This window comes from Micromys minutus, assembly GCF_963924665.1.
Source record: "Micromys minutus genome assembly, chromosome: 1".
NCBI lineage: Eukaryota > Metazoa > Chordata > Mammalia > Rodentia > Muridae > Micromys > Micromys minutus.
In genome coordinates this window covers 67,933,959-67,960,356 of record NC_137969.1, presented here as the reverse complement: position 1 = coordinate 67,960,356, position 26,398 = coordinate 67,933,959, and the positions used below count along the sequence as shown (strand labels likewise).

The following is a 26,398-nucleotide window of genomic DNA, read 5'->3' as shown; positions in this document are numbered from 1 at the left end:
AAAGAATCACAGTAAGGCAACGTTGTACTTACAGCTCAGTGACTATGTACCAAGTAAATATCAAACAGCATTGCTGCACACTCTCGGTGTCCTAGGAGGCAGTTATGAGTGTCTAGATTTCAAACAGTGAGACTCAGAAACTTTTAGCAAAATTTCTCCAAAGGAGGGAGTTAGTAATTGAGCCAACCCTTTTTGCTATAGTTGCAGGTACCGAACAGTGTCCTTTATAAAACAGTCACGATGGCACTTGGTCTCTCCCAGCTTTAGTATTTGAGAGAGAGGGAAAGTAGAAATGAAGATGTGATACCATGTGGAATGCTTGCATTGTGGGAGGGGAGGGAGAAGTGAGAATTTTTGTGCAGCACATGATTTGAGCATTTAGCGAGTGAGAAAATGTCACTCTCTCCTTCCATGCCTTACCTCTCTATATTAAAGAAATAAAGTAAATTCTCTTTGAGTCTTTCCTTTTCCTCCCTTTATTCCCTGTCTCAACCCTTCCTCCCTTTCTCTTCTTCTTCCTCTTAGTTTCGTTCTTCCTCTCCAACCTCCTTCTCCTCCATGTTGGAAGAGAGGTTTGAGTCAGAGCCTTGCTATGCACAGACATCCTGCTCTAGCCTCCCAAGTTCTGAGCTCACGGCAAGTACTGTCACACATGGCTGATTGCAGTCCAATAATAATGCAAATTCAGATAAGCATATCTAAACCCTAAATCAATACGAAGAAGAATGATATAGAGGAAATTTTAGTACTTTCTTTTGGAGTTTCTGGGGTTGTAGGAAAGTAGGAGAAAAATCTGTGACCTTCCAAATGGAAAACATTTCTTATCTACTTTCAGGCTTTCCTACCTATCCCAAGCTTTCCCACCTTCATTGTAGAGAGTTTTAAAATTAATTCCAAACAGGCTTCCAACCCAGGCCTTACTGCTACAATCACTGACAAGGTCTCTGGTCTTTACACCTAATAGCCATGGCCTTATAGCTAGTCTGATCCCAAGTGAATTCACTTTCCAGCCCTTGGAAAAGCCCTTCGCCGGCTGTGCACTTTCATCATTTCCCATAATTACTCATCTCAAAACTTCCACTAACTTGGTCCTACAAATGGTGCGTTTAGTCTGACAAGGTTTTTAAAATAAGTGCTGTGCAGGAAGTTGATGAAGCCAGCACAAAAAGCACAAGAGACTTAGAAAGCATTGTATCTGCCAAGTGTAAGGCAATAAATACACTCTTTGTCAAACCGTGGTGTAGAATTTGTTTCACTTGAATTCAGGAAGTACTCAATACATGTTATTTTTATTTTGATTATTTAACTGACATATGTTTCTTCTTCTTAGCACTCTTACTTATCCATGTCTTTACCGACTATCTAGCAGGCATTCCACTACAAACTAACTAACAACTAGGCACACCAGCTGATTCGTACAAGGTCAGTGCTTAAAGGCTATTCGTTAGACACTGAGTGCTTTCTTCCACTAAATTCCTGACCAGGCATTTCTGATACATTCTTCTCACTTCATTCATTCACTCATTCTTCTCTGAGTGCTGGGGAAGTTTATTCCCCAGTAGTTTTCACACTGGTCATATAAAATCTACCAGCATCAAGATCCTGGCTGTCTTGGAGCTATGTATGCATGTGCATATATGTGTGTGTGTGTGTGTGTGTGTGTGTGTGTTTGTGTGTATGTGTGTGTGTGTACTTGTTTTGTTGCCTCTTCATTCACCCACTTACCATGAATCCAATTCCACCACACTATTTTCAAAGCCCATATTCTAAACTTTGCAGAGAACTTGAAAATAGATTTTCTTCAACATTTTAATAAATACTTGTTTTAAACTTTGACAACTATATGCTAACCTATGAATAGTGATTTTCAACACATTTCTGCTTGGGTGGCCTGAGAATATAGCTCAGTAATAAGGAGCATTGCCTAGCTTGGCAAGACCCTGGATTTAAGTTCCATAACCGCAAAAGAAATAAAGTAAAAATAAAACAAAGCCCCATGTATCATTAACTCTACAGAAAAGACAGGCAAATCACACATTATCTTGAATATGATACTATCAGATCTAATGCTTCCATGTTTCTGGGAATTGTCTGGAATCCTTGGCAAGTGATGAGTCCATCTCCTTGATTAGACCTCAATTTGCTTTCTCCAAAATAAACATGGACATATTTGAGTAAGCTAACCTTATTTCATATAGATATTAAGCAGACAGTGTTTTCTAATCCGACTTAAAGATGACCTCATAGTTTTAAAAACTCATATTTAAATCATATTAGATGCAGTTTCTATGTTGCTAGTTTTTAATTCACATACCATCTCATTATATTACATGAAGCTGCTTTAAGCCCCTGGAGATGCTGAGCTGCTGCCATTGCTGTTTGCTCATTGGATTCTTGAGTTAATAAATGGTGTCAGATCAAAACAAGATCAGGCAGGTGCAACTAAAGCAGCACATTCCTTCTGCTGGGAAAAAGGCAGCATTTTTCTTTTTTTAAAAAAATTTTTATTGGATATTCTATATATTTACATTTCAAATGTTATCCTCTTTTCCCCCACTACCACCCCCCTCTCCCATTGCTTTCATGAAGTTGCTTCCTCTCCCACTCCCACCTCATCATCTTGGCATTCAACTACACTGGATAAACGAGCCTTTACTAGACCAAAGGCCTCTCCTCCCATTGCTGAAAAGGCAGCTTTCTATAGATTGATGCTAGGTGTATGTTTTAGTTAAAAATATCAATAAACAACATAACTCAATATCTGGCTATTAAAACTAAAGCCACTTTACATATTTATAAATGTAAACCATTCCAGAAAATATAATTGCATAACTTATAATTAAAAGTTATTTTTATTTAAAATATTATATTTATTATCATAGTATAATTTATTTTATTTAGTATATTTATTGTATCTGACTACTGTGAAGTAACCAGTATAGGACTATTTAATGTAACAGTAATACAAATTATCTCTATGAATTTTTTTTTAAACGATTTTATTTTTCAAAACAAAGATAGATGTAAAGATTTTAAACATTTTTTGCTTAAAATTATACATTTTTGTCAGTACTGTTTTTTCAGACATTAAAATAAATTTTACATAAAACCATGTGAATATGTTTTTTAGTCGGTACTTGATTTTTTTCAAGGGCTTGACAGTATGCATTGAAAACGTACTAGTTGCAATAAGCGTAAAGTACATGCAAAACAAAACGCAACATGGAAATAGTCAAAGTCTTCTTGTTTTGTGAATATATGTATAGTTTTTGTTTTCTTTATTTCTTGGACTTCATACAGTCTGTGAGTTGTTTCTGGGGGAGTGCAAGCCTCTGGGGTTAGCATCCCACTATCAGTGACTGCATATTATGTCTGTTCTTTTGTGACTGGGTTATCTCACTCAGGGTGATCTTCTCTAGATGCAGCCATTTTCTTAAGAATTTGGTTAAGTCATTGTTTCTGGTGGCTGAGTAGTATTCCATTGTGTATATGTACCACAATTTTTGTATCCATTCGTCTTCTGAAGGACATCTGGGTTCCTTCCAGCTTCTGGCTATTATAAATAGAGCCGCTATGAACATTGTGGTGCATATATCTTTGTTGTGTATTAAAGTGTCTCTGGGGTATATGCCCAGAAGTGGAATAGCTGGGTCTTCAGGTAGTACTATATCCAATTTTCTGAGGTATCGCCAGACCGATTTCCAGAGTGGTTGTATTAGCTTGCAACCCCACCAACAGTGGAGAAGTGTTCCTACTTCTCCGCAGCCTCGCCAGCATCCGCTGTCATCTGAGTTTTGGATCTTGGCCAATCTGACTGGAGTGAGGTGGAATCTTAGGGTTGTTTTGATTTGCATTTCCCTGATGGCTAAGGATGTCGAGCACTTCCTCAGATGTTTTTTGGCCATTCGGAGTTCCTCAACTGAAAAAGATTTGTTTAGCTCTGTACCCCATTTTTTAATAGGGTTATTTGATTCTCTGGTGTCGAGCTTTTTGAGTTCCTTGTACACCTTAGATATTAGGCCTCTATCTGATGTGGTGTTGGTAAAGATCTTTTCCCATTCTGTTGGTTGCCGTTTTGTTTTCTTGACGATGTCCTTAGCCTTACAGAAACTTGGCAATCTCATTAAGTCCCATTTGTTAATCTTTGACCTTAGAGCTTGAGCCATTGGTGTTTTGTTTAGGAAATTTTCTCCTGTGCCTATGTGTTCTAAGGTTTTCCCTACTTTCTCATCTAATAATTCCAGTGTATCAGGTTTAATGTGGAGATCTTTAATCCACTTACACTTGAGCTTTGTACAAGGAGATAAGAACGGGTCTATTTTCATTCTTTTGCATGTTGAGTGCCAGTTGGACCAGCACCATTTGTTGAATAGGCTGTCCTTTTTCCATTGAATGTTTACTGCTCCTTTGTTAAAAATCAGGTGACCATATACATGAGGGCTCATTTCTGAATCTTCTATTCTATTCCATTGATCCACTTGCCTATTTCTGTACCAGTACCATGCAGTTTTCAGCACAATTGCCTTGTAATATAGCTTGAGGTCAGGGATAGTGATTCCCGCTGATGTTTTTTTTGTTGTTGAGGATGGTTTTCGCTATTCTAGGTCTTTTGTTATTCCAGATGAAATTGCACATTGATCTTTCCAATTCCATGAAGAACTGGGTTGGAATTTTGATGGGGATTGCATTGAATCTGTAGATTGCTTTTGGTAGGATGGCCATTTTTAAGATGTTGATCTTTCCAATCCATGAGCATGGGAGATCTTTCCATTTTCTGAGATCCTCCTCAATTTCTTTCTTCAGAGGTTTGAAGTTCTTGTCATACAGGTCCTTCACTTCCTTAGTTAGAGTCACACCAAGGTATTTCATAGCTTTTGTAACTATTGTGAAGGGTACCTTTTCCCCAATTTCTTTCTCCACATGTTTGTTTTTTGAGTATAGGAATGCTACTGATTTGTTTGAGTTAATTTTGTATCCGGCCACTTTGCTGAACTTGTTTATCAGCTGTAGGAGTTCTCTGGTGGAATTTTTGGGGTCACTCAAGTACACTATCATGTCATCGGCAAAGAGTGATGTTTTTATCTCTTCCTTTCCGATTTGTATCCCCTTGATCTCCTTTTGCTGTCTAATTGCTCCAGCCAGGACTTCCAGTACTATGTTGAATAGGTAGGGAGAGAGTGGGCAGCCTTGTCGAGTCCCTGATTTTAGTGGGATTGCTTCAAGTTTCTCGCCATTAAGTTTGATGTTGGCTGTTGGTTTGCTGTATATTGCTTTTATTATGTTTAAATATGGGCCTTGGATTCCTGTTCTTTCCAGGACTTTTAACATGAAGGGGTGTTGGATTTTGTCGAATGCTTTCTCAGCATCTAGTGAGATGACCATGTGATTTTGGTCTTTAAGTTTGTTTATATGGTGGATTACATTGATGGATTTCCTTATGTTAAACCATCCCTGCATCCCAGGGATGAAGCCTACTTGGTCATGATGAATGATGGTTTTGATGTGTTCTTGGATTCGGTTTGCAAGGATTTTGTTGAGTATTTTTGCATCAATGTTCATAAGTGAGATTGGTCTGAAGTTCTCTTTCCTTGTAGGGTCTTTGTGTGGCTTAGGTACGAGGGTTATTGTAGCCTCAAAAAATGAGTTGGGTAATATTCCATCTGATTCTATCTTTTGGAATAGCTTGGTGAATATTGGTGTTATATCCCCAATAAATGTCTGATAAAATTCTGCACTGAACCCGTCTGGACCTGGGCTTTTTTTGGTTTGGAGGCTTTTGATGACTTCTTCTATTTCTTTAGGTGTTATAGGGTTATTTAGATGGTTTACTTGGTCCTGGTTCAACTTTGGTACCTTGTATCTGTCTAGGAATTCGTCCATTTCCTCCAGATTTTCCAATTTTGTGGAGTATAAGTTTTTGTAGTAGGATCTGATGATTTCTTGAATTTCCTTAGTTTCAGTTGTTATGTCACCACTTTCCTTTCTGATTTTGTTAATTTGGATACTCTCTCTTTGCCCTTTAGTTAGTCTGGCTAGGGGTTTATCAATCTTGTTGATTTTCTCAAAGAACCAACTCTTTGTTTTGTTGATTTTTTTCAATGGTTTTTTTTTGTTTCTATTTGGTCTATTTCTGCCCTAATTTTGATTATTTCTTGCCGTCTACTCTTTTTGGGTAAATCTGCTTCCTTTTGTTCTAGAGCTTTTAGCTGTGCTGTCAGGTTGCTGATGTGAGCTCTCTCCAGTTTCTTCTTGGAAGCACTTAGAGCAATGAGTTTTCCTCTCAATACTGCTTTCATTGCATCCCATAGGTTTGGGTATGTTGTGTTTTCGTTTTCGTTGAATTCTAGAAAATCCTTAATTTCTTTCTTTATTTCTTCTTTGACCCTGCTATCCTTTAGCAGCGTGTTGTTTAGTTTCCATGTGTATGTGGGCATTTTGTTGTCTTTGTTGTTGTTAAAGACCAGCCGTAGACCATGGTGATCTGAGAGGATGCATGGGAGTATTTCAATCTTCTTATATCGATGAAGGCTCGTTCTGTGTCCAATTATGTGGTCAATTTTCGAGAAGGTGCCATGGGGTGGTGAGAAGAAGGTGTATTCTTTTACTTTAGGATAGTATGTTCTGTATATATCTATTAATTCTAGTTGGTTCAAAGTCTCTGCTAGTTTTGCAGTGTCCTTGTTCAGTTTTTGTTTCCCTGATCTGTCCATTGGTGAGAGTGGGGTGTTAAAGTCTCCCACTATTATTGTGTGGGGTGAAATGTATTTTTTGAGCTTTAGTAGAGTTTCTTTCATGAATGTGGGTGATTTTTTATTTGGAGCATATATGTTAAGGATTGAGAGTTCCTCCTGACAGATTTCCCCGGTAATGAGTAAAAAGTGTCCTTCTTTATCTTTTTTGATAACTTTTGGTTGGAAATTTACTTTATTCGATATTAGAATAGCTACTCCAGATTTCTTCTTGGAGCTGTTTGCGTGGAAGTTTTTTTCCCACCCTTTTACTGTGAGATAGTGTCTGTCTCTGTCTCTGAGATGAGTTTCCTGTATGCAGCAAAAGGCTGGATTTTGTTTATGTATCCAGTCTGATAATTTGTGTCTCTTTATTGGGGAGTTGAGCCCATTTATGTTAATAGATATCAAGGAATTTTTAAGACCTAGTGATTTAGATCACAGATGTTTTTATTTTATTGGCCTCTTTTTAATCATTCTTGTTTATTTTTATCTTTATTTTTGAAATAGAATCTTATTTAGCCAGGAGTCACTGTGTAGTTGTGGATGAACTCAAGCATTGGGTTCCCCTATTTCCTCTACCCTCATCCTGAGATTACAAGCATGTACTGCCAGGCATGGCTTTTTAGTCCTCAGATACCATTTATGGCTTGCTAGGTAAGCACTGTACAGAGAGAACTACATTTATCACCTATGCCATTGTTTTCAGTTAGCTTTTCAAAAAGCTATGTTTAGGGTGGGCAAGATCACAAATACTTTGAAACCCAGCAGTCTAGAGCAGAAGTAGATGGTGAGATCTCTATGAGTTCTAGGCCAACTGGCTTATATAAAAGGTCATACTTGCTCCATGTATCCATCCTTTCAAAAGGAGAGACACATAGGGAGACAGCAAGATTCCAGATGACAACAGTCAAACGAGTCCCATTGTGTTATTTATATACTGCTTTCCATGCCCTTCTTTTTCATTCTTTTTGTAGTTATGAAAACCCATAGGCACCCCACAATATAAACTTCTGAGAAAGGCAAAAAAGCTGTGTTCATCTCTAGAATTGTGTGTCATGTTTTCTGCAACCAACACCAAGTTAGGATGATGAGACAGAACAGTCATAAGGGGCAGATGGAGTGAAGGGCATGGGTGAAAGAGGGGACAGGAAGAGGAATGGGGGGGTTCCATATCATGTGTGGAGAGGGACAGGAGAGGTGGTCAGATGGCCTTGAGAATGAAGGAAACTCTACAACTGGCAGGGGTTGGGGAGATGGGTATATAGGGGGAACTCTGGGACAAGACAGAGACCTGTACAAGGAAGAGTTCAAGTATCAATGTGGTGACTGTAGCTGTGACTCAGCATTGGTAATATGGAAGCTTAAGAGGCCACCTTTTGTAGCATGCAGGAATCTCAGAGGAGTCATGGAGACACCACCCCACCCACAACATTTTCCACCTCAAACTTATCCTATCTAAAATAAATGCAGGGGTGAGGGTTGGGGCAGAGAGTAAGAGAATGGCCAACCAATAACCAGCCCAATTTGAGATCCATCTCATGAGCAAGCACCAATGCCTGACTCTATAAATGATACTTTGTTATGCTTGCAGACAGGAGTCTGCCATGGTGTAAGGGGCCGCAGCCAATGCCCTGCAAAGATGGCGCCAGTTTCCGGGGCCGTGAGTCAGCTAAAACAGACAAACAACCTAAAAGCGCATGCGTGAAGAGCAAGTCGAGCCAAAGTCACAGCCCATCTCGGGGCATAATCATCAGACCACCAGCGAGCAGCCAATCAGGTAGAGACACGCTTCCCCCGCCTCCCTCAAGGGTATAAAACTGGGTGATTTTCCGCCCCTCAGAGTCTTCCTCCACTAAAGTTTTGCTGCAGAAAAAACTTGTGTACCGCATCTGTTCTTGCTGGCGAGAAGGTGGCACGGGACACCATGGCTGTCTCCTGAGGGGCTCCACCTATCTGCTGGCTCAGACAGATGCAGATACCCACAGCCTTAGAGTGGAAGGAGCTTGGGGACTGTTAAGAAAGAATAAGAGGAAGGACTGTAGGGCCCCAAAGGGAATAGGAACTTCTCAAGAAGAACAATAGAGTTGACTAACCTGGATCTCTGAGGTTTGCAGAGTCAGAGAGTAAACTACCAGTCAAATAATACATAAGGGCTGAGCCTAGGTCTCCCTGCACATATGTAGCAGATATGCAGCTTGGACTTCTTCTAGGTCCCAAACAAATGGAGTGAGGAATTATCCCAAAAGCTGTTGCCTATATTTGGGATATGTTATTCTAGCTGGGATGCCTTGTCTGGCCTCAGTGGGAGAGGATATGCCTATCCTCTTAGGGTGAAGGGAATATACAAAAGGTCCCACCCACTTGGAGGAAAAGAATAGGGAAAATGGCAGGGAGTGAACTGGAGGGTGGGCAGTAAGTGAGATGTAAAGTGATTAAGCAAAAAATAAATAAGTAATTAAATTAAATTAAAAGAACCACAATAGCAAGCATTGAAGAATTTGAAATCTGACAGAATCAAAAACAGTCATTCCAACTGCACTGGATCAGAAGTCTATAAGCAAAAGACCTGACAGTAAGTTCATTGGTGGAATGCTTGACTAGCATCTACTGTGGACAAAACTCTGGGTTTGATGCTAGCACTGAAAGACAATAAATAGTAAATAATAGATAAATAATAATCTGAAAGTCCATAAACAAATACTTTCTCACATTTGAATGTAGCTTACTTTGGTTTGCTTTATTAATTTACCTTTCTTCAACTAAAATATGTTTTTTTATTTTCAAGTATCTCTACAGGATTCCTTAGAAATAAATTGTGTTCATATACCAGAGAAAACAATCATAACACAGGAAACTGAACCAATAAAACTATTTCTTTCATGGAAGAAAACTAATTTTCTTTTTTTCACAAGGAAGTGGAGAATGAGCAGAGTTGGGCACTATCTACACAATCAAAACAGAGCCTCTCTTAGTCAGGGTTCTATTCCTGCACAAACATCATGACCACGAAGCAAATTGGGGAGCAAAGGGTTTATTCAGCTTAAATTTCCACGTGCTGTTCATCACCAAAGGAAGTCAGGACTGGAACTCAAGCAAGTTAGGAAGCAGGAGCTGATGCAGAGGCCATGGAGGAATGTTACTGGCTTGCTTCCCTTAGCTTTCTCAGCATGCTTTCTTATAGAAACCAGGTCTACCAGCCCCGGGATAGCACCACCTACAATGGACTGGGCCCTCCCCCTTGGTCACTAGTTGAGAAAATGCCTTACAGCTGAATCTCATAGGAGGCATTTCCAAAACTGAGGCTCCTTTCTCTGTGATAACTCCAGCCTAAAAATTGGACATGCCTACAAATTATGTGTACACCTGTAACATGGGGACAGTAAATAATTAAAAAGAGAGTTAATTTAGGTAAATACTACTCTCCAAAGAATGAGGACAATCCAAGTCTAACTTTATTTAGTAAACATACACCAAAGATTTGTCTCTGTTGGGAGGATCTAGTTGATGGCCTTAGTGTGGCATAAAGAAGGCAAATCAGAGAAGTGTAATAAAACACTTATGTTCCATTATGCAGTGGATAATTGGAAGCAACCCCCTCTGTGGGCTCAGGATTTTAATTTGTTCTGAGTAGGTGGTGCTGTTTTGGGAAGCTGTGGAAACCATAGAAGTAAGTGACCAGGAAAAGGTCCTTAATGGAGTATTCCTGGCCATTTCCTTCTGTGTGTCTGTTTCCTGGACCGCCACTCAGTGACTCAAGTTCTTGTCCCCTGTCTTCTCTACGATGATGGAAGGAATCCTTTGAGGCAACCACTCCTTCCTCCCTTATATGCTCTATGGAAATGTGGACTAAGTGATGGAATGCAACTCAATTAACAAGGCATCTCTCGCTTCCTGAGGTTGCTTTATGCAAACAGAAATTCTGCTTTGTATCCTCACGCTGTTTACAAGCATGACCTAATAGTTCCTTCTTCACTACATATAATGAAGCTCTAAATTCCTATTCTATTTTGAATAGAAAAGCCAGGCAACACAATGCTTTTCTCTTGAGAATTAAAAGTAAAACTTGACAACTGCATGGGGTGTCTGATTTGAGATATGTACATATAAAAATGGGTCTTTGGATTTTTTCCTATTTTGGTCTGACATAGAAAGAAGTTGAAAAGAAATCTTTAAAGCATCTATAAGTCACTTGCCATGATTTCTTTCTCTTGCTGTGAACCTATTATTAATTCTAGTAGCACCCATATAAGAACTCTCTACTCTCCTGTCTATATTAAAAGAAATCAGTAGAAGAGAAAACAAATTTTCTCAAAAAAATGAGGTTAGACATGCAAACACACATACCACACACACACACACACACACACACACGAGAGAGAGAGAGAGAGAGAGAGAGAGAGAGAGAGAGAAGAGAGATGTGAAAGGTAGTTTCCCGAAGAGCCAAGAGTCCAGAAGAGGGTGTTGGATGCCTGAGGATGAAATTGTAGGCAACTGTGAAGCTGTGAGTCACCCACCATGAGTAACTGAACCCTAGTCCTCTGTCAAACAGTAGTCCAGGCTCATAAGCCCTAGTCATTTCTGTAGCCCCTTGTTTGTTTCTTTAGAGACTAGCTTGTTATGTATCCTAGGTAGATCTTCAACTCCATCCTCCTTCCTCAACCTCTGGAGTACTAGAATTATGCTTGTGATCCCTTGAACAGTAGATATGCTATCTTGTGTTAAATATCTTCCACAAAGTTTTCTGGTATTAAGAACATTCCGTATGTGAATGAGGCACATAGTTTGACAGAGAGAAGAGCTAAATTTCTTACATAGACTCAAAGTTGTATCATTAAAAGTATGAACTGACAGGCTGGTGAGACACCTGAGAGCATAAAGGCCTTTACCACCAAGCTTGACATATGAGCTCAATCCCAGGAGTCCGCGAAAAGAGAAAGGACTCCCATGAGTTGTGCTTTGACCTACATACACGCCCCATCTCTCATACATAAAATAAATAAGCAAACATGAAAACCGAAAACAAGTATGAATTGATTTAAACATAATGACATTCTAACTCTCAAAAGACACATTAGGCATTAGGAATTTCTAAGAAGAAAGCAAGCAGTAACATTTTAATTCTAACTCTTTTTTATAATGCCGCAAACAGTGACATAAGCAGAAAAACAATATTATGTTTGCAGTGTATTATTTCCCCTTTAAGTGAGAGCTGGGTAGCCAAATAAGGGAAAAGCAACCTTTTTTTATAAGTACACATTGCATTAAGTTTCATCTTATATAAAGGTGGCAGTCTTTCTTTAACACATTCACTAAGACACTGGGACATAGTATGAAAGGAACAAGGTCGTTTCTAGGGCACGTTTTTCTTCCAAATCTGAGATGTGAGTTCACAGACATGCCTACGAGCTTTCTTACCACAGGCCTGTGGACATCCCAGAATGCTCTCTCCTGACTGTCAAGGATCTTCCTCTCAATCTTGTCTCTCTTCTTGTCCACTCTGTCAAGATGGTAACAGTGAAGAGTTAGAAGGGTTAAGCTTACCGCCTCTGTACAGAAGGCCACATTTGAACAAAACTTCTCAAAGACTCACAAGGACTCACTTAGCTTGTGCTTCTGCTTGCATAAAAATGAACTCCCACTTCCGGGCAAATGCCCTCTGCAGTCTGGCCAGACTCTCCTGAAAAACATGGAACAGCTGATGGCATTCTGGTGTTCCTTTTAGAGCTTCTAAAGTTTTACAATACACTGTGAATCTGAGTCAGCTGTGCTCTCTGAACTCAACTAATCATGGGCCTCATAGGCCCTGCCTAGCCTCTAACGCACTGTGTAGCTGAGATGATCTTGAGCTCCCCATCCTCTCATCTCTGCCTTCCCAGTGAGGGCATTGTTGATAGCTGCCAACATGCCCGCTTTATACAATGCTGTGGAAAGAAAATAGAACCTTGTGCATCCTAGGCAAGCATCCTACCTACTAAGCTACAGCTTAAGGCACTGACTAACATCACTTTTGTTACAGGAAACACAATATAAGCACTGGATATTACTTTGCTTGAGAAAAGTACTGAATAACTTTCTGTGCCCACTTTATATAGAGACAGAAAAGCAATGTCTTCCCACCCCTGATCCAATCAGTTTGTTCAGGTCCTGAAAATAGGTGTCAGTTCTTGGTAGCCCAGTATCTGCTACTGCACAATGCCCCAAATTACTCATCACAACACAGCAATTGCTTGGACAAATTACACTAGACTGCCTGTATCTCATGGTGGTGATCAATCAAATGGTTCTGCTAAATTGGTCCCCAGTGTGAATGGTTTTCAATGCTTAGAGTTTGAACATCACCAATAAATTATTTATCTGAAACACTTGCTGTTAAGTTAGTTTAAAATAAAAATATGTACTTCTCCGTATACATTGAGTTTCTATGTTTAAAATTCTACTCTCCTTAATATGTGGATAAAGAGGAGTCAGACAATGAGGGGTTTGCTAAACCTCTGAGCTATCACATCCAAGGAAGCCAGGTCCTTTTGATTCATCAATGCAAAAACAGAACAAAGTATTCAGACATGGCCAAAGGCCTGATTTCTGCTCATTTTATACCAGTGTATAAGCATCCTTGGTACTTACGGCTTCATAATCTGCTAGCTCTAGCCTGGCCTTATTTTGCATTGTTCTCTTGCAGAGGTAAACAGCTGAAAAGAAAAATATCATTATTTCTTGGCTGCTCATTAACACTGAAACACTAAATATAGAAGCGTCTCTAAGCATCAAGATACTTGTCACTGATTCTCAAGTTTAATCTTCTATTGTTATCCCTCTTAGTCAAAAATAAATAATGATAAAAGCACAGGGTTTAATATTCAAATACTGGCATTTTAAAGTCACAAATCGGAAGAATGTTCAGAGATGGCAATCAATTATTGGTATTAAATGGTTGACATAATTTTATTATCAACAAATAATAAGGAAAAGTAAAACAATGCTCAAAAACATTAAATCAGTTTAAAATCTAGATAGATAAGGATCATTTTGTAAAAGATAATTTCATGAAAACATGTCCATTTTGAATTTTTTTCTAGGTTGTATTGTCAACTCCAAGGATGTACCATGTAAACTCAAGGAATCCTGGCATCTTTCTTTCTTAATTTCACAAGTGTCACTCATTGGTCAGATGCTTTGTGCTAGGAGAGCAGAGTCACTTACACAAAGTATGCTTTCTGTCTCTGACATTTTCTTGGTCTGCTTGGCCACCATGCAAGCTGGCCATGGCAGCAGGGTTATAGAAGTGTGAGAGGGGTAGGAGAGGCTGGGGTGGCAAGAGTGTAAATTTTCAGATGTCTAAAATTATCCTGATGGCTCTCACAAGCAAGTTAAGACAAGAAGGTCTTAATTCCCAGAGCATCTTCTGTCTTAGCTTTTTATTAAGTGTGAAACTTGGATTCCAAGATTCCCGAGACTAATTAATTGTATCAGTCTACGTCTACATGTTGAATGAGATTACTGGGTGAGACTCATGGAATATTCCTTTATGTAAGGCTATCCCTGTGGAGACATCTTATAAATATGATCTTATGTACTGAGCTACATTTGCTTTGGTTTGAGATAAGGAAACACAGCTGTTATTGACCCCCATGAGCTTACTAGCTAAGAATAGTTAAAACAAGAACGTGGAGTTCATGGGAACTAGAAATGCAAAAGCTGAATTTGTACATGGAAAAAGTATAACATATAACTCAGGTAGGCATGCATGCGTGCATGTGCATGTGTGTTACTGGGGATTGAAACACAGGCTTTGTGTATGCCAGGAAAGTGTTCTAGCACTGAGCAATATTCCAGCGCTCAAAATGAAATTTATTTTTCTGAAGTAGCTTCCTTGAAAACCATGTGAGACATTCTTGATGTCCTGGCATAAAATCAACAAGCAGTTGACAAGAGGCTCTGCCATTCAGGTGGAAGCTGAATAGTAAAGAGTAGGATTTGGTCCAAATCCACCTTAACAGTAGGTTGAGATGCCAAAGTTCCTAAAGCAGGTTCCTGAGTGAGTACATGGTAGAAAGGGAATGCCAAAGGAGATTATTTCTCTTCATTATGGAATTCTCTAAAGGGCGAAGCAGTCCCTTGCATGAACACTGACATCTGTGAGAAAAGTATTCAGAGTCGTACCCCACAGATAGCAGGAACATCAATTGCTATGGCCCCTCTAGCTAAGGATGAAGACAAGAATGTTTACTTCACAAGAAATAGAAATGCAAAGGCCACAAATGTACTTAAAATGTATAGCACATAAGCCAAATAATGCAAGTGAAGCATATGGTCAGGAGGCAGCTCTGTTTCTCTTAAAATAACCTTTGAATGCTTATTTTGTAGACAAACTTCTACTCTTGAATTTAAAACAGAAATCAGATAGTTCCTTCAGTCTTGCCTCTTAGGCTTGAGTATCATAAGGGGGCAGCAAGTTATTGACAATTGACATCTCCAGTTACAAACTCCAAGTAAGACTCCATGATTGGTTTGAAGTTTAAGTCACCTTCATGATCCCAGCTGTGCGTAAAATGAGTATATGGGACTTTCTCTAGACTGTCTTCCTTTTTGACCCTTGAGCCATGAGCACGTGGAGAGAGAGGGGGAAGGGAATGTGGAGAGGAGGGGCAAGGGGAAAGAAGAAGAGCAATCAAGAGGACAAGAGAGCAAGAGAAAAAAAGAGAGAGGAAGGGGCAAGTAGCCCCTTTTATAGTGTCAGGTGGGGTTTACAGAGTCCCAACAGTGTGTGTGTGGGGAAGTGTGTGTGATGGTCAGAGAATAAGTTGTAGATGTTCTCTCCTTCTATCATATGGGTTCTGGGGACTGAACTCACATTGTCAGGCAGAGCAGCAGGCACCTTTATCTGCTGAGTCGCCATTTTGCCAGCCCCATTCACCTCTATTTTTATTTAATCCTGTGCTTTTGTGCTTTGATATACATTTACAACATGGAATTGCTAAGGCATACTCATTGTTCATCGCCATCACCTCCTCATCCTCATCCTCACCACCCTTTACACCTCCTGTCAGACTAGAATATCCCAAATCTGCTCTTTTAGTGATCTTCAAATGCACACAACTATTGTTATATGCTATACGATGGAAATCTTTCCAGATCATATTCCTCCCTGTTGCATAATGGCATTTACCTATGGTTAATGATGCTAAATACCTCTCCATAGATAGGCCTGCTGGTCAATTTCTTGTCTTTCCTGAGTAAATATTTGTGCAGGCACTTGCTCATTATTTAACTGAGTTACTTTCTTTCTTAACTGACACAACTGGACTGATTCAGTCAATCTCTGGACTTAATGAAGGTTTGAAGCACATATTTATTTCATGTTCCTTCTGTGTATTTTGGAAAGTGCCACTGTCACAGGTATTGTCACATTCTCATGCTTAGGAAAACCTGCCACCATGTTCAGCATCTTTAACATCTATCTGCCAAGTAGAAGTATCAAAATTTATCAACCTCTCGAGGTTCCACTTATTTGCCTGCTTGTCTTGTTTGGTGATTCAGCTAGTGATGATTTTTAAATTAGGGAATGTGACATTTTTCCCCATCAGATTTAACACCAATTTCTATGCTATAGATAAAAACATATACTCATAACACACGCAAGAAGTCCATTTCCCCCCTAGGCTTCTATCAGGAAGATTAATTAACAATAAATATGATATCTAGCATACTAAGTACAGATTATCTGTGGGAACATGCACATATATAGATAAATGCATTACAATTTGATATTTTATATTAAACATAACAACTGAAATTACTATGTTGTTTTATATAGATGCAGCTGGTTTTATATCACCACTGTAGCCTGGCCTATGAATGAAAGAAGAGAGACAGACACACACACACACACACACACACACACACACACACACACACCCCAAAAGAGAAAGAAATAGATGTTTGTTTGACTCTATTTCTATCATTAAATAAATCATCATTTTTAGCTTTATGTATAATGATCCAATACATGTTTTCCTTCATACACTATTTGAACACTGTGGCAAATAGCACAGTTTGAATTTTACAATATTGCTACATTTTCATCATACAGAATGATGAAATTTTCCCTCCTTTGGGTTTTGCTAGTTTGGCTTGAGAGAGATTTGTTGATGTTCAGTGCTTTTTTTTTTTATCATTTTATAACTGTGTTACTTTATTTCCAACAATTTTAATATTATTTAATTTTAACTATAAAATATTTCTATGGGTGGTTTATCTTACACTTAAGACCTTTCATTTGATCAATATTACAACTGTTAATTTAGTTTTCTTCTTGTATTACATTTGCCTGGTGCACCTTTGGTCACCATATCATTTGTTTAGTAATTTAATTAGTTTTTGAGACAAGGTTTTGCTATGTAACCCAGCCTGGCCTTAAACTCTCTATGAATACCAGGATGCCTCAGACTTGCAGAGTTCTGCCTGCCTCTGCCTCTGGAGAGCTAGGATTAAATGTGTGTGCGCTACGGTCCCTAGCCTGCCACCACGTGTTTATACTGACTTACTTTGTTTTACTTAAAAATAACTAAGATACTGTTGGTTCTTTGGGTTGACAAATTTAAATATTTTATTCTTAATTGCATTTTATGTGCAGGGGTAGGTATTTTGTCTGCATGTGCGTCTGGACACTGCATGCATACCAGCTGCCAGGGGAGGGCATCAGGTTCCTTGGAACTAGAAGTAGCGTTAGAGATGGTTGTGAACCTCTATATGGGTGTAGGGACTCAAAGCCTCTGGCAGAGCATCTCTGCAGTCCCCTCACCCATTCTTTTAGTTACATTCAGCATTCTTCCCTCATCTCCCTCCCTCCCTCCCTCCTTCCCTCCCTTCCTCTGCCTGCCCTATTTTCTATTTGCTTTCTTTATCACCTACTACAATATGTCATAAGCAATAAAACATGATACCCTGCAAACTTCCCTCCTAACATCTCAAATAAAGCCTTGACTATTTACTTCCTTGAACAATGATCTCAGAAATGAAGTGGTGACTAATACAATCTGTCATCCATGATGAAGAACTAGTTTATCTTCATTCTTTCATCTGCCATTGTCTTCATGAGTAAAATTGATCCTGCGCTGTTAATTAACATTTCTGAAATAAACTGTAGTGCTCATGTTTTGTTTAAAATCTTTTGATTCAATTATTTTGGAAGCTGGATGATGGGTAAAGAAGCTGTTGTCTTGGGTTATTAAACAGAAAACTGTCTTTTCACAGCTTCCTTGTATAAGTGTAAATTTGTTTACTATAACCAAGCTTAGATTCCATCAAAACTCATGTCCATTACTATTTATTAGGATTCTTACATTGTTTCTGTTTTTCCTTCATGTTTTCCCACTTGTCTGGGTGAGGTGACCTCACAGGTGACAGGAAACCGGAAAATGTTATATGTGTCCCAGGCTTTCTGGCAGCTAACCCCTCAAGTGTACACCCATAGCTTTCCTCTCTTTCTTTCACTGGTTGTTCATTCTGCTGCTGAATAACTGGGGGTCTATAACATGTGGAGAATTGAGGTCAGGTTAGGGACAGGAACTTTTACTACAGTGCCAAACTGAAGTCACAAAAAACCTTGAAAGACAAGCAGGCTTTCTCTCTTCTCCGAGAGCTCACTTGTGTTTCTAGAGCTCATGCGTTCATGGGGAATCTTTAATGTGGGTACTTGGACTACATCCAGTGCTCTGAAGCTGCCAAATTTCTTGAGAAAAGAAACTTTAGTTATATCCAAAGGGTCATTTCCTAGCTCTAAGCTCCACTGATTCCATTCAAATGAGAGGTACTCTGCAGTGTGTGTGTGTGTGTGTGTGTGTGTGTGTGTGTGTGTGTGTGTGTTTTACTTCTTTCTGTGTTTCTGTCTGCTCACTGCCAGCTTCACCTCTACTCTTTTCAGTCTATGCATGGAAAGAAAGGAGCGATTTGATTTTGAAGAACTTCCTGGAAAGTAAAGTGTTTTAGTCTGTCATTGCTTCTTACATCTGATTTGAGTGAGATTCAAATACAGTCTGTGTTTAATAGACATACAAGTTAAACCTCAATAATTTGAGAGTTTATAAATATATACTGTAATTATTATTTTAATTGTAAACAATGACATAACTCTGTGTTTAAAAAAAATGAATTCCCCTTGAGATTTTGTGGAGATGTCCAGCGGGCAAAATCACATGCTCAAATATGCAGATCTGGTACCAGCTACTCATAGAAGGGGAGCTTCTCTATAGTGTACTTTCAACAGCAGCACTGTCGGTGGAATGGGAGGCCAGGAGCTCACTGGCCAGACAGCTTAGATCAAACAGCAATTATGTCTCAGTGAGAAACCCTGTCTCAAAACAATAAGGCAGCGTGGCATAAAGGAAGACACCAAACACAAAGCTATATCTCCACATACACACCCAAGGCACGAACACTAGCTTGCTAGTATGCATGCACTCTGCATATACAGCATGCATACACACACACACACACACACACACACACACACACAGACACACACATACACACGCAAAAAAAAAATCAGTTCAGTATACCTGTGAGTTTAAGACCAGTCTCGAAGACACAAGGAGACAGTCTCTATTTAAGCAACAAAACTAACAAAAGAACAGCAGATTCTTTGTATTGGTCTCCCTCTCCCCTCTCACATCTCTTTCTTTGTGTGACATAGTTATTAATTACACATTTAAACACTTCATAAATAAGGTGGAATGGCTCAGTGGGTAACGGTAATGGCTGCCAACCCAGATAGCCTGAGTTTCATCTCTGAAATCCACACGGAAGAAGGAGAGAACCATCTCTTACAAGTTGTCCTCTGACCTCTACACGTGGCAAGAAATTTGTACCCCCCATGTCAATTTCAAACAAAGAAATTAAAATTTCATAAAATTAATTTGCATTCCTAGTAATGTCAAATAGAATGGTTAATGTCATTTTCCCCATCAAATCTTGAATGACCTGTGCTGGTTTGAATGAAAATGATCACCACAGGCCCAGAGTGAGTGACCCAACTGGGAGCTGTGGTCTTGTTGGAGGAAGAGTGTCACTGGGGATGGGCTTTGAGGCTTTAGAAGCCCAAGTGAGGCTCAGCGGTACCTTTTCTACCTGCTGATCTAGATATAAAACGCTTGGTATCTCCAGCACCATCTCTGTGTGTGCTCTGCCATGCTTCCTGATATGACAATGATGGACTAAGCCTCTGGACCTGGAAGCCTGCCTCAATTAAATATTTTCCTGTTAGTGATCATGGCATTTCTTCACACAGCAATAGAATCCCTAAGACATGACCCCAACTCTTCATTCATGACCACTGCTGGTTTTCTCAGTGAGACTTCTTATCAACTGTGGTCCCAAGGTACATGTCCTGTCACTCTCAGGGCACCAGCGCCATAACTACTATAGTCTTTCCCAACATTCAGTCCAGTTTTCTCCAGGTCTCGGTAGGCTTTCAGATTTAGTGCTCTTCACTGCAGCTTATTATTTCTGATTCAGTGATGAGTTTTCTCTAAGTTGTGTCTTTACTGTACTTTTGCCTCCATTTCCTTATGTCTGAGGAGTGATGCTGTGTATCTCACCTTTAAAAATACATGTGTTGTTGACCAGACACCAGAGACAGAAAACAATTTGAGTGTCAGAACCTGGTCATTAAAAGGACACCTTATTTTTTCCAGAGCTATGACTCCCACTTTGCAAAGCAGGTCTCCAACAAAAACCATTTTAAGTGAGAACTGTATTAAAACCATGGTATGATGTTTTGACTGAAGGGGTAAACTCTAGTTTTATTGAAGAATGGTGGAAAAATGTTTTTGTTTAAACTATGGGAAAATCACAGATATGGACCATTCCATTCTGTTAAGCCACATAAGTACAAGTTATAGGAACTTGGCTAAATTAAGAAATTTTAATTTAAACTAGAAAATGGCTACTATTTTTATCTGTCAATTTCCAGGCCATATATTATTATGTTTCTTTGCATATGTAATAGAAACCAAAAAGTTTTACTAATATAGTCTCATATTTCCCAGGGCAGGTCTTGAACTCCCTAAGTAGCTAAAGGTAACCTTGAATATCCAGTCCTCATGCATTCACCTTTTCTATAGAGTCTCTGCTTAAGCCTCAGCTGTGATATTTCTTCAAGCATTCTTTACTGCAGCCTTCTCAATTTTCCCTATATATGTAATTCTTATGTAACACACATACACACACAGTATGAGAAGGAAAGGTTGAGTGATTTAATTTTCTGTATAATTTTGGAGTCAATCTATGCAGTTTGTTTTGAGCAATTCTGTTTAAATAAATGATGTCATCTTATTCTCTCTCTTTTTAATCTTCCTTTCTTTTAATCCCTTTGTCCAAGGGGATTAGATGACAGTAATAACCATTTTAGAACATGCACATATTCTACCTAAGGTCTGATCTGAGAAGTGAAAGTGACAGCTGGTGGTGAGCCCCAGGTCCATCTTGAACATAAGCCCAGAGACTATTTGTCCACAGCTACAAAATAGACCTAAATTAGAGGCATGCCTTGGAAGCCTTTGCCAGCTTTACTCATGCTTCATCCTCCCAGACATCTAGCTGGAGGTACAGCACTATTGTTTGGAGAACAGCACAGTGACTCAGGGAAACATGTATGATCAGTTTCTTGTATTATAACAGCCAGAGTTGCCCAGAGGTTCACAAAAATAGTAGAAAGCAGCAGCAGAAAGCTGGATGCCTTGGAAAAATATGTCTCACTCCAAAAGAAAGCTCTTTGATGAGAAATTGACACCATATACTTAACAAAAATGGAAAACCTGGGCCATCTATCTAACAAGCAGTTTGATAGAGTTCAGTCTCAACAAATACTACAAACACATTGGTACACTTAATAGCCTGAAAATAATTGTAATAAGTAAGTTTTAGAAAATCTTTATTGTGTGTCCTGCAAAGTACATATTCAGGATTCTTTGTAATTGTCTCGTTTTCTAGTGTCTTCTTAATGTGGCCAATGGGAGGTGTGGTCCTGGCTTGTCAGCCTTCCCTACAGCTCTCTGAACTTCTTCAGGCTGCCTCAGTGAGATGGGCAGATGGGAAAACTTCTCAGATGTCCTACTGCTCTGACTCTTATGAATAGAGAAAAACAGACTCCCTCATTGATTCAGATGCTGGGACACTATAGTAGAAAGGCAGGCGTGGCACTGGAAGGGGAGATAAGAACTTGCATCTGGTCCACAAACAAAGGCAGAAGGGGAAATGAAGACACAGTGGACAACACTATCTTTATTGGATGTTAAAGCATGGTCCAGTGACACAACTCCTAATTTTTTAAAAACAGTTCTACCCACTAGAGACCAAGCATTAAACTATATGAATCTATGGGAGTAGCAGGGCTTCTCATGAAAAACTCTACTAGGTACCTTGTTGAGGTTTATTCTTTTGTTATGTATTGTAATCTTAAGTGTTGGCACCCAAGATTTGGGTAACCCAGAGATGAGAGAGTTTGCATGAAGACCCAAGTGCCAATATGTGACCTTGCCCCCATATTATTTTTTATTGGTAAATAAAGATGCCCACAGCCTATAGATAAGCAGAATTGAGGTAGGTAGTGCTTGATGTTCTTGGCCTTGGCATTGGAGAATACCATGAGGAGAAAGACACCACAGTTTAGGAGTCAAGAAAGCTTGCCAATTGGAGTTAAGAGCAGTCCATATGAAACATAGTAAGTAATAACTCAGGGATATCAATAGAAAATAGATTTTAATATCATAGAAGATAGATATTTGCCCACCTCTAGTGCTGATTAAAGCTAGCTGTAAATATAAAGGCTGTGTGTATCTTTCATTTAGGAACTAAATGGTCAAAGGCACAGTAAAAACCATGGATTGGGATTAAAAGTTTCTACCAAAGTATCTCATGTTGTTTCTCCTTATTAATCTGAAATCAAACCATGCTTTCATTCATTCAAAGCAATGTAGGCACAAAGTCATACCTTTCTCTGACCTCAGTTTGCTTGAGCAAAAGTTGAACATGGACGTGTGAGTGGTCTTTTAACTAAAGACTAACTTTTCTGGCAAATCACCTCTACAAAAATGTAGTATTCAAATGTCTCTCTGTAATAAATCAGAACTGTCATTGTTTTTACTGTGGCCACAATGAATAGTAATTTTCCTTTAGTTAAAACTTTGATGGAGATCAGAATGCTCCCTGTAGTTACCAGCTTGTAGAAGTAAACAGTCTCTGCTTTTTGTCATTCTTTAAGAGCCTATAGTATTATAATAAAGAGTTTTGCTTGTACATAGACTTTTCTAATTCTCTGATGTCCTTTCCATCTTTTCTTTTGAGGACAAAGTACTATTCAATCCAAAAATATGTTTTATTAAATCTAGGACTTTCACCATGAATTAACCAGAATTATGACCATTGTACTGATGGTTAAAAAGGATCTCTTGGTATTTTAGTTAAAATTTTCATAAGAAAATGTGGTATGGTTGGCTTACCCAAAGAACTGGGCTTTGGAAAGTTTGTTGATCTACACAACTTTGGAATTCATGATTCTCAAAAAAGACCTACAGAGAAGTCACTGCTCTGGACCATAAAATATCCTCATATTGCAATGGCTTCTTTCAGTTTACATGAAATGGGGTAAGGCAAATAGATCACTCTGTGAATGGAACACACAAAGAGAAGCTACATAGCTATCATAGCCATGTGGGGCCTCTACTTCATAAAGTTTGGTAATATCAAGAAGTTGCAAATTAATTTTCTTAATTAAAAATTGATGGGGTTCCATCAATCTTCCAAGAGGATATTTTGCTTGGAAGCATGATCCTGACTTGGTCAAGATTTTCATAGAACAATGATAGTGTATTTAAAGTAAAAAGCAATGTTAATTTCAGGTCAATTAAGTTTGTTATAAATTAATTGATCCCATATAATATAATGAGGCATGTCTGTATAAATTGAATTGATGAACTGTAAACTTCTAGTAAGCTCACAAATGAACAGAGCCATGCTAGAATTCAAATGTGAGTCTCCACATAAAGTATATTCATCTTGTATATATTTCTGTAAACATCCACTGTTTTGTTATGGTCATTTTCTATTTTATCTAAATTTTAATGGTAAAGCCATGGATGAAATAGTATTTTGGTTGACACAAACATGTCATATTCAGAGGATTTTGAAACTTATTTCTAAATGATGTTATGGATAGAAAAGTATCATCTGAACAGACTGTTAGTTAGGATCTTTTGGCTCATACCTCCTTTATCTGGAGCAAGAAGCTAAGCATGTGTGCTTAGTGGATGTGTTATTTTGCTCTCTGGACATTTCAATCTTCAGAGAAGCTTATTTACTGAGTGTTCACTTATCTTCACAGGGGACTTAATGCCATCTCTTAGAAATTCATCCTTACTCCTTAAAATTCATCACCCACTTATTCTTTTTTTTCCTCTTCTTCCTTTTCTGTTTATAATTTTGCTGGTAAATATTGGGAAATTCGTTTAAGCTCATCATTGCCTTGTTTTTTTTTCTTACAATTCCTCCAAAATTCCATCTCCCTATATTTCTTATCCACTCAACATGGGTGTGCAATCTAGCTGAGAAACAGTTTGGCCCAGTGAAGCATGAGTAGAAGGAATGTCTGATGGTGAGACAGAAGCAGAAACTCTGGGTTGGAAGCCTGGTCCTTTCCTTTTTATTACCATCAGTGCAACAGATCTACACATATGACTCTTAGTTCTTCTTCATCTATAAAGCATGATTAGTAGCATTTTAAAAATTTTTTGTAAGGGATAAAAATGGCCAATAAATGTTGCTCAGAAATATGCATGCTCTTGCAATGCTATTAGTAAAAATGTAGATAAAATAATTAGAAATAACCATTCAAAAATCACACAAAATAGAAAACCTTGATAAATATAGAAAATTATGCAAATTTATTTTAATAAATCAAAATAGTTACTGGCCTTCCACCTTTAATTTACATCTTGAAGAGTTTATTTATAATGCTTACTTGTATCATAAATTAGAGTTCCAGACTCAACTTATTGGGAAAAATACCATGAACTTATACTTAAAACCACTCCTACTAATATGGGAAAATTAGAGCTACACTCAGAAAATAGTTAATACCCAAACATACACATACTATATTTACATATGAATATTTATGGATCCAGTGATGGCTAACTATTTTCTTTTGTAATATATAAATAAATAATGATGAAAATACAAAAGTAATATAGATGCTAGTTAGCTATTCAAGAACTGAATGTAAATTACTATAAAATAGAAAATGTGTTTCTTTCTCTTTTCATAGTTTTGCAGATAGTTTGAAGTAAAAGGATACACTCATCAAGAAAGTAAGTTAAGAACTCTCAATAAGATAGGTCATTATCTATTATCCTGCCCAAGTCAGTGGGCTGGTTTCTTATAAAAACAAACATCTAGATAGTCTTAAGCTTTTAGTGCGTCTGAATGCATCTCTTCAGATAAAATTATGCATGATAGACACATTCAAAACATGATGGGGTTTAAATGTTTATGTTTTGGAATAAGATATTTAATAGATATTTGAATAAGTGAGCCATGTGCTTATATATTTGCAAAATAAAACCCTAAATGCTAAACAGACTATTGTGCAACTGAAAATTTCATCAAAAGGTTTTATGAAATGTCAAAAGCTTCTGTTAAAAATTTACAGGCATAATTTGCATGCTTCAGATGGCATAAATATTTTAGTTTCTTTTAATAAAAGAAACATTTTTTTCAAAATCAGAGATATTTTAAATTTGCCTAGGTTGCTTGAAAGCCACTTTTATTGAGAACACTGACTCTGCATTTGAGTTGTGATGTCTGACACTGAACTGAGATGAGAAGGCATGGTTCCTCTGGATGCTCTGAGAAGGCATGGCTCTTTGGTCTTCATAACATATTTTTCATAGTGACCATAGCTATAGGGCCAGATTTTAATCTGCACTGACTATGGACTGTGTTGCTCATCACGGAATTCTCTAGAACTGTAAAAATAGAGTTACTTGACCTATACTAGAGAGGTCTCTCTGCTAAGTTCAGGACATTTGCCAACCATATAGGGAAAGAGTGGACCATGAAAGGAGTAGAAGGAATGCCCTGCAAGAACCCTATGTTGTCTCATCAGAGGCACAAATGTTGGTCCTCTTTCATAAGCTTCACCTGCTCTCATTTTCCTCGTGTCATAACTATATCCCCTTAACTTCAAGTGTTAAGAACCAGATTAATCACTTTGATCAGCGAATAAAGCTTTAAATTGCCTCTTCATCATTTGTCCCTTGAAATTTTTACCCACAAAGCCCACTTCTACACATAGTTTTAGTAGCAATGAGAGTCTTCTTCATGGTAATGGTTAAGTTTCAGAAAATTTCTAACCATGATGGGAAAGTAAAATACTGGAGAAAAAAAATGATCAACTTCTTTCCACTCAAATATTTGGGAGCAACCCCATGATGAAATGAAAAGATGTAAAAGTACAAAAAGGGTGAAATTAAAAAGGCACAAATTGCTCAGTCATATTTTGTCCTTTCTCTATGAGATTCTGAAACCAAACATCAGGTATGTCAGGTGAGGAACTTAGAAGTCATCACTCCCTTCTACCCTTACAGCATACAATGGATGAACAAAGAGGCCAA

General features: G+C 38.3%; 1 protein-coding gene across 2 annotated transcripts in view; it reads right to left on the bottom strand.

The window, feature by feature from the left end:
• Positions 1 to 26,398, bottom strand: part of RGS7 (regulator of G protein signaling 7) — a 393,216-nt gene that overhangs the window by 48,069 nt on the left and 318,749 nt on the right. For both annotated transcript variants that reach the window (XM_080924215.1, XM_080924214.1), the window contains exons 7-9: positions 13,356 to 13,420; positions 12,332 to 12,408; positions 12,147 to 12,228 (exon numbers count right to left, since the gene is read on the bottom strand). In XM_080924215.1, the coding sequence (XP_080780341.1) occupies positions 12,147 to 12,228; positions 12,332 to 12,408; positions 13,356 to 13,420 (224 nt within the window). The remainder of the gene's footprint in view (positions 1 to 12,146; positions 12,229 to 12,331; positions 12,409 to 13,355; positions 13,421 to 26,398) is intronic.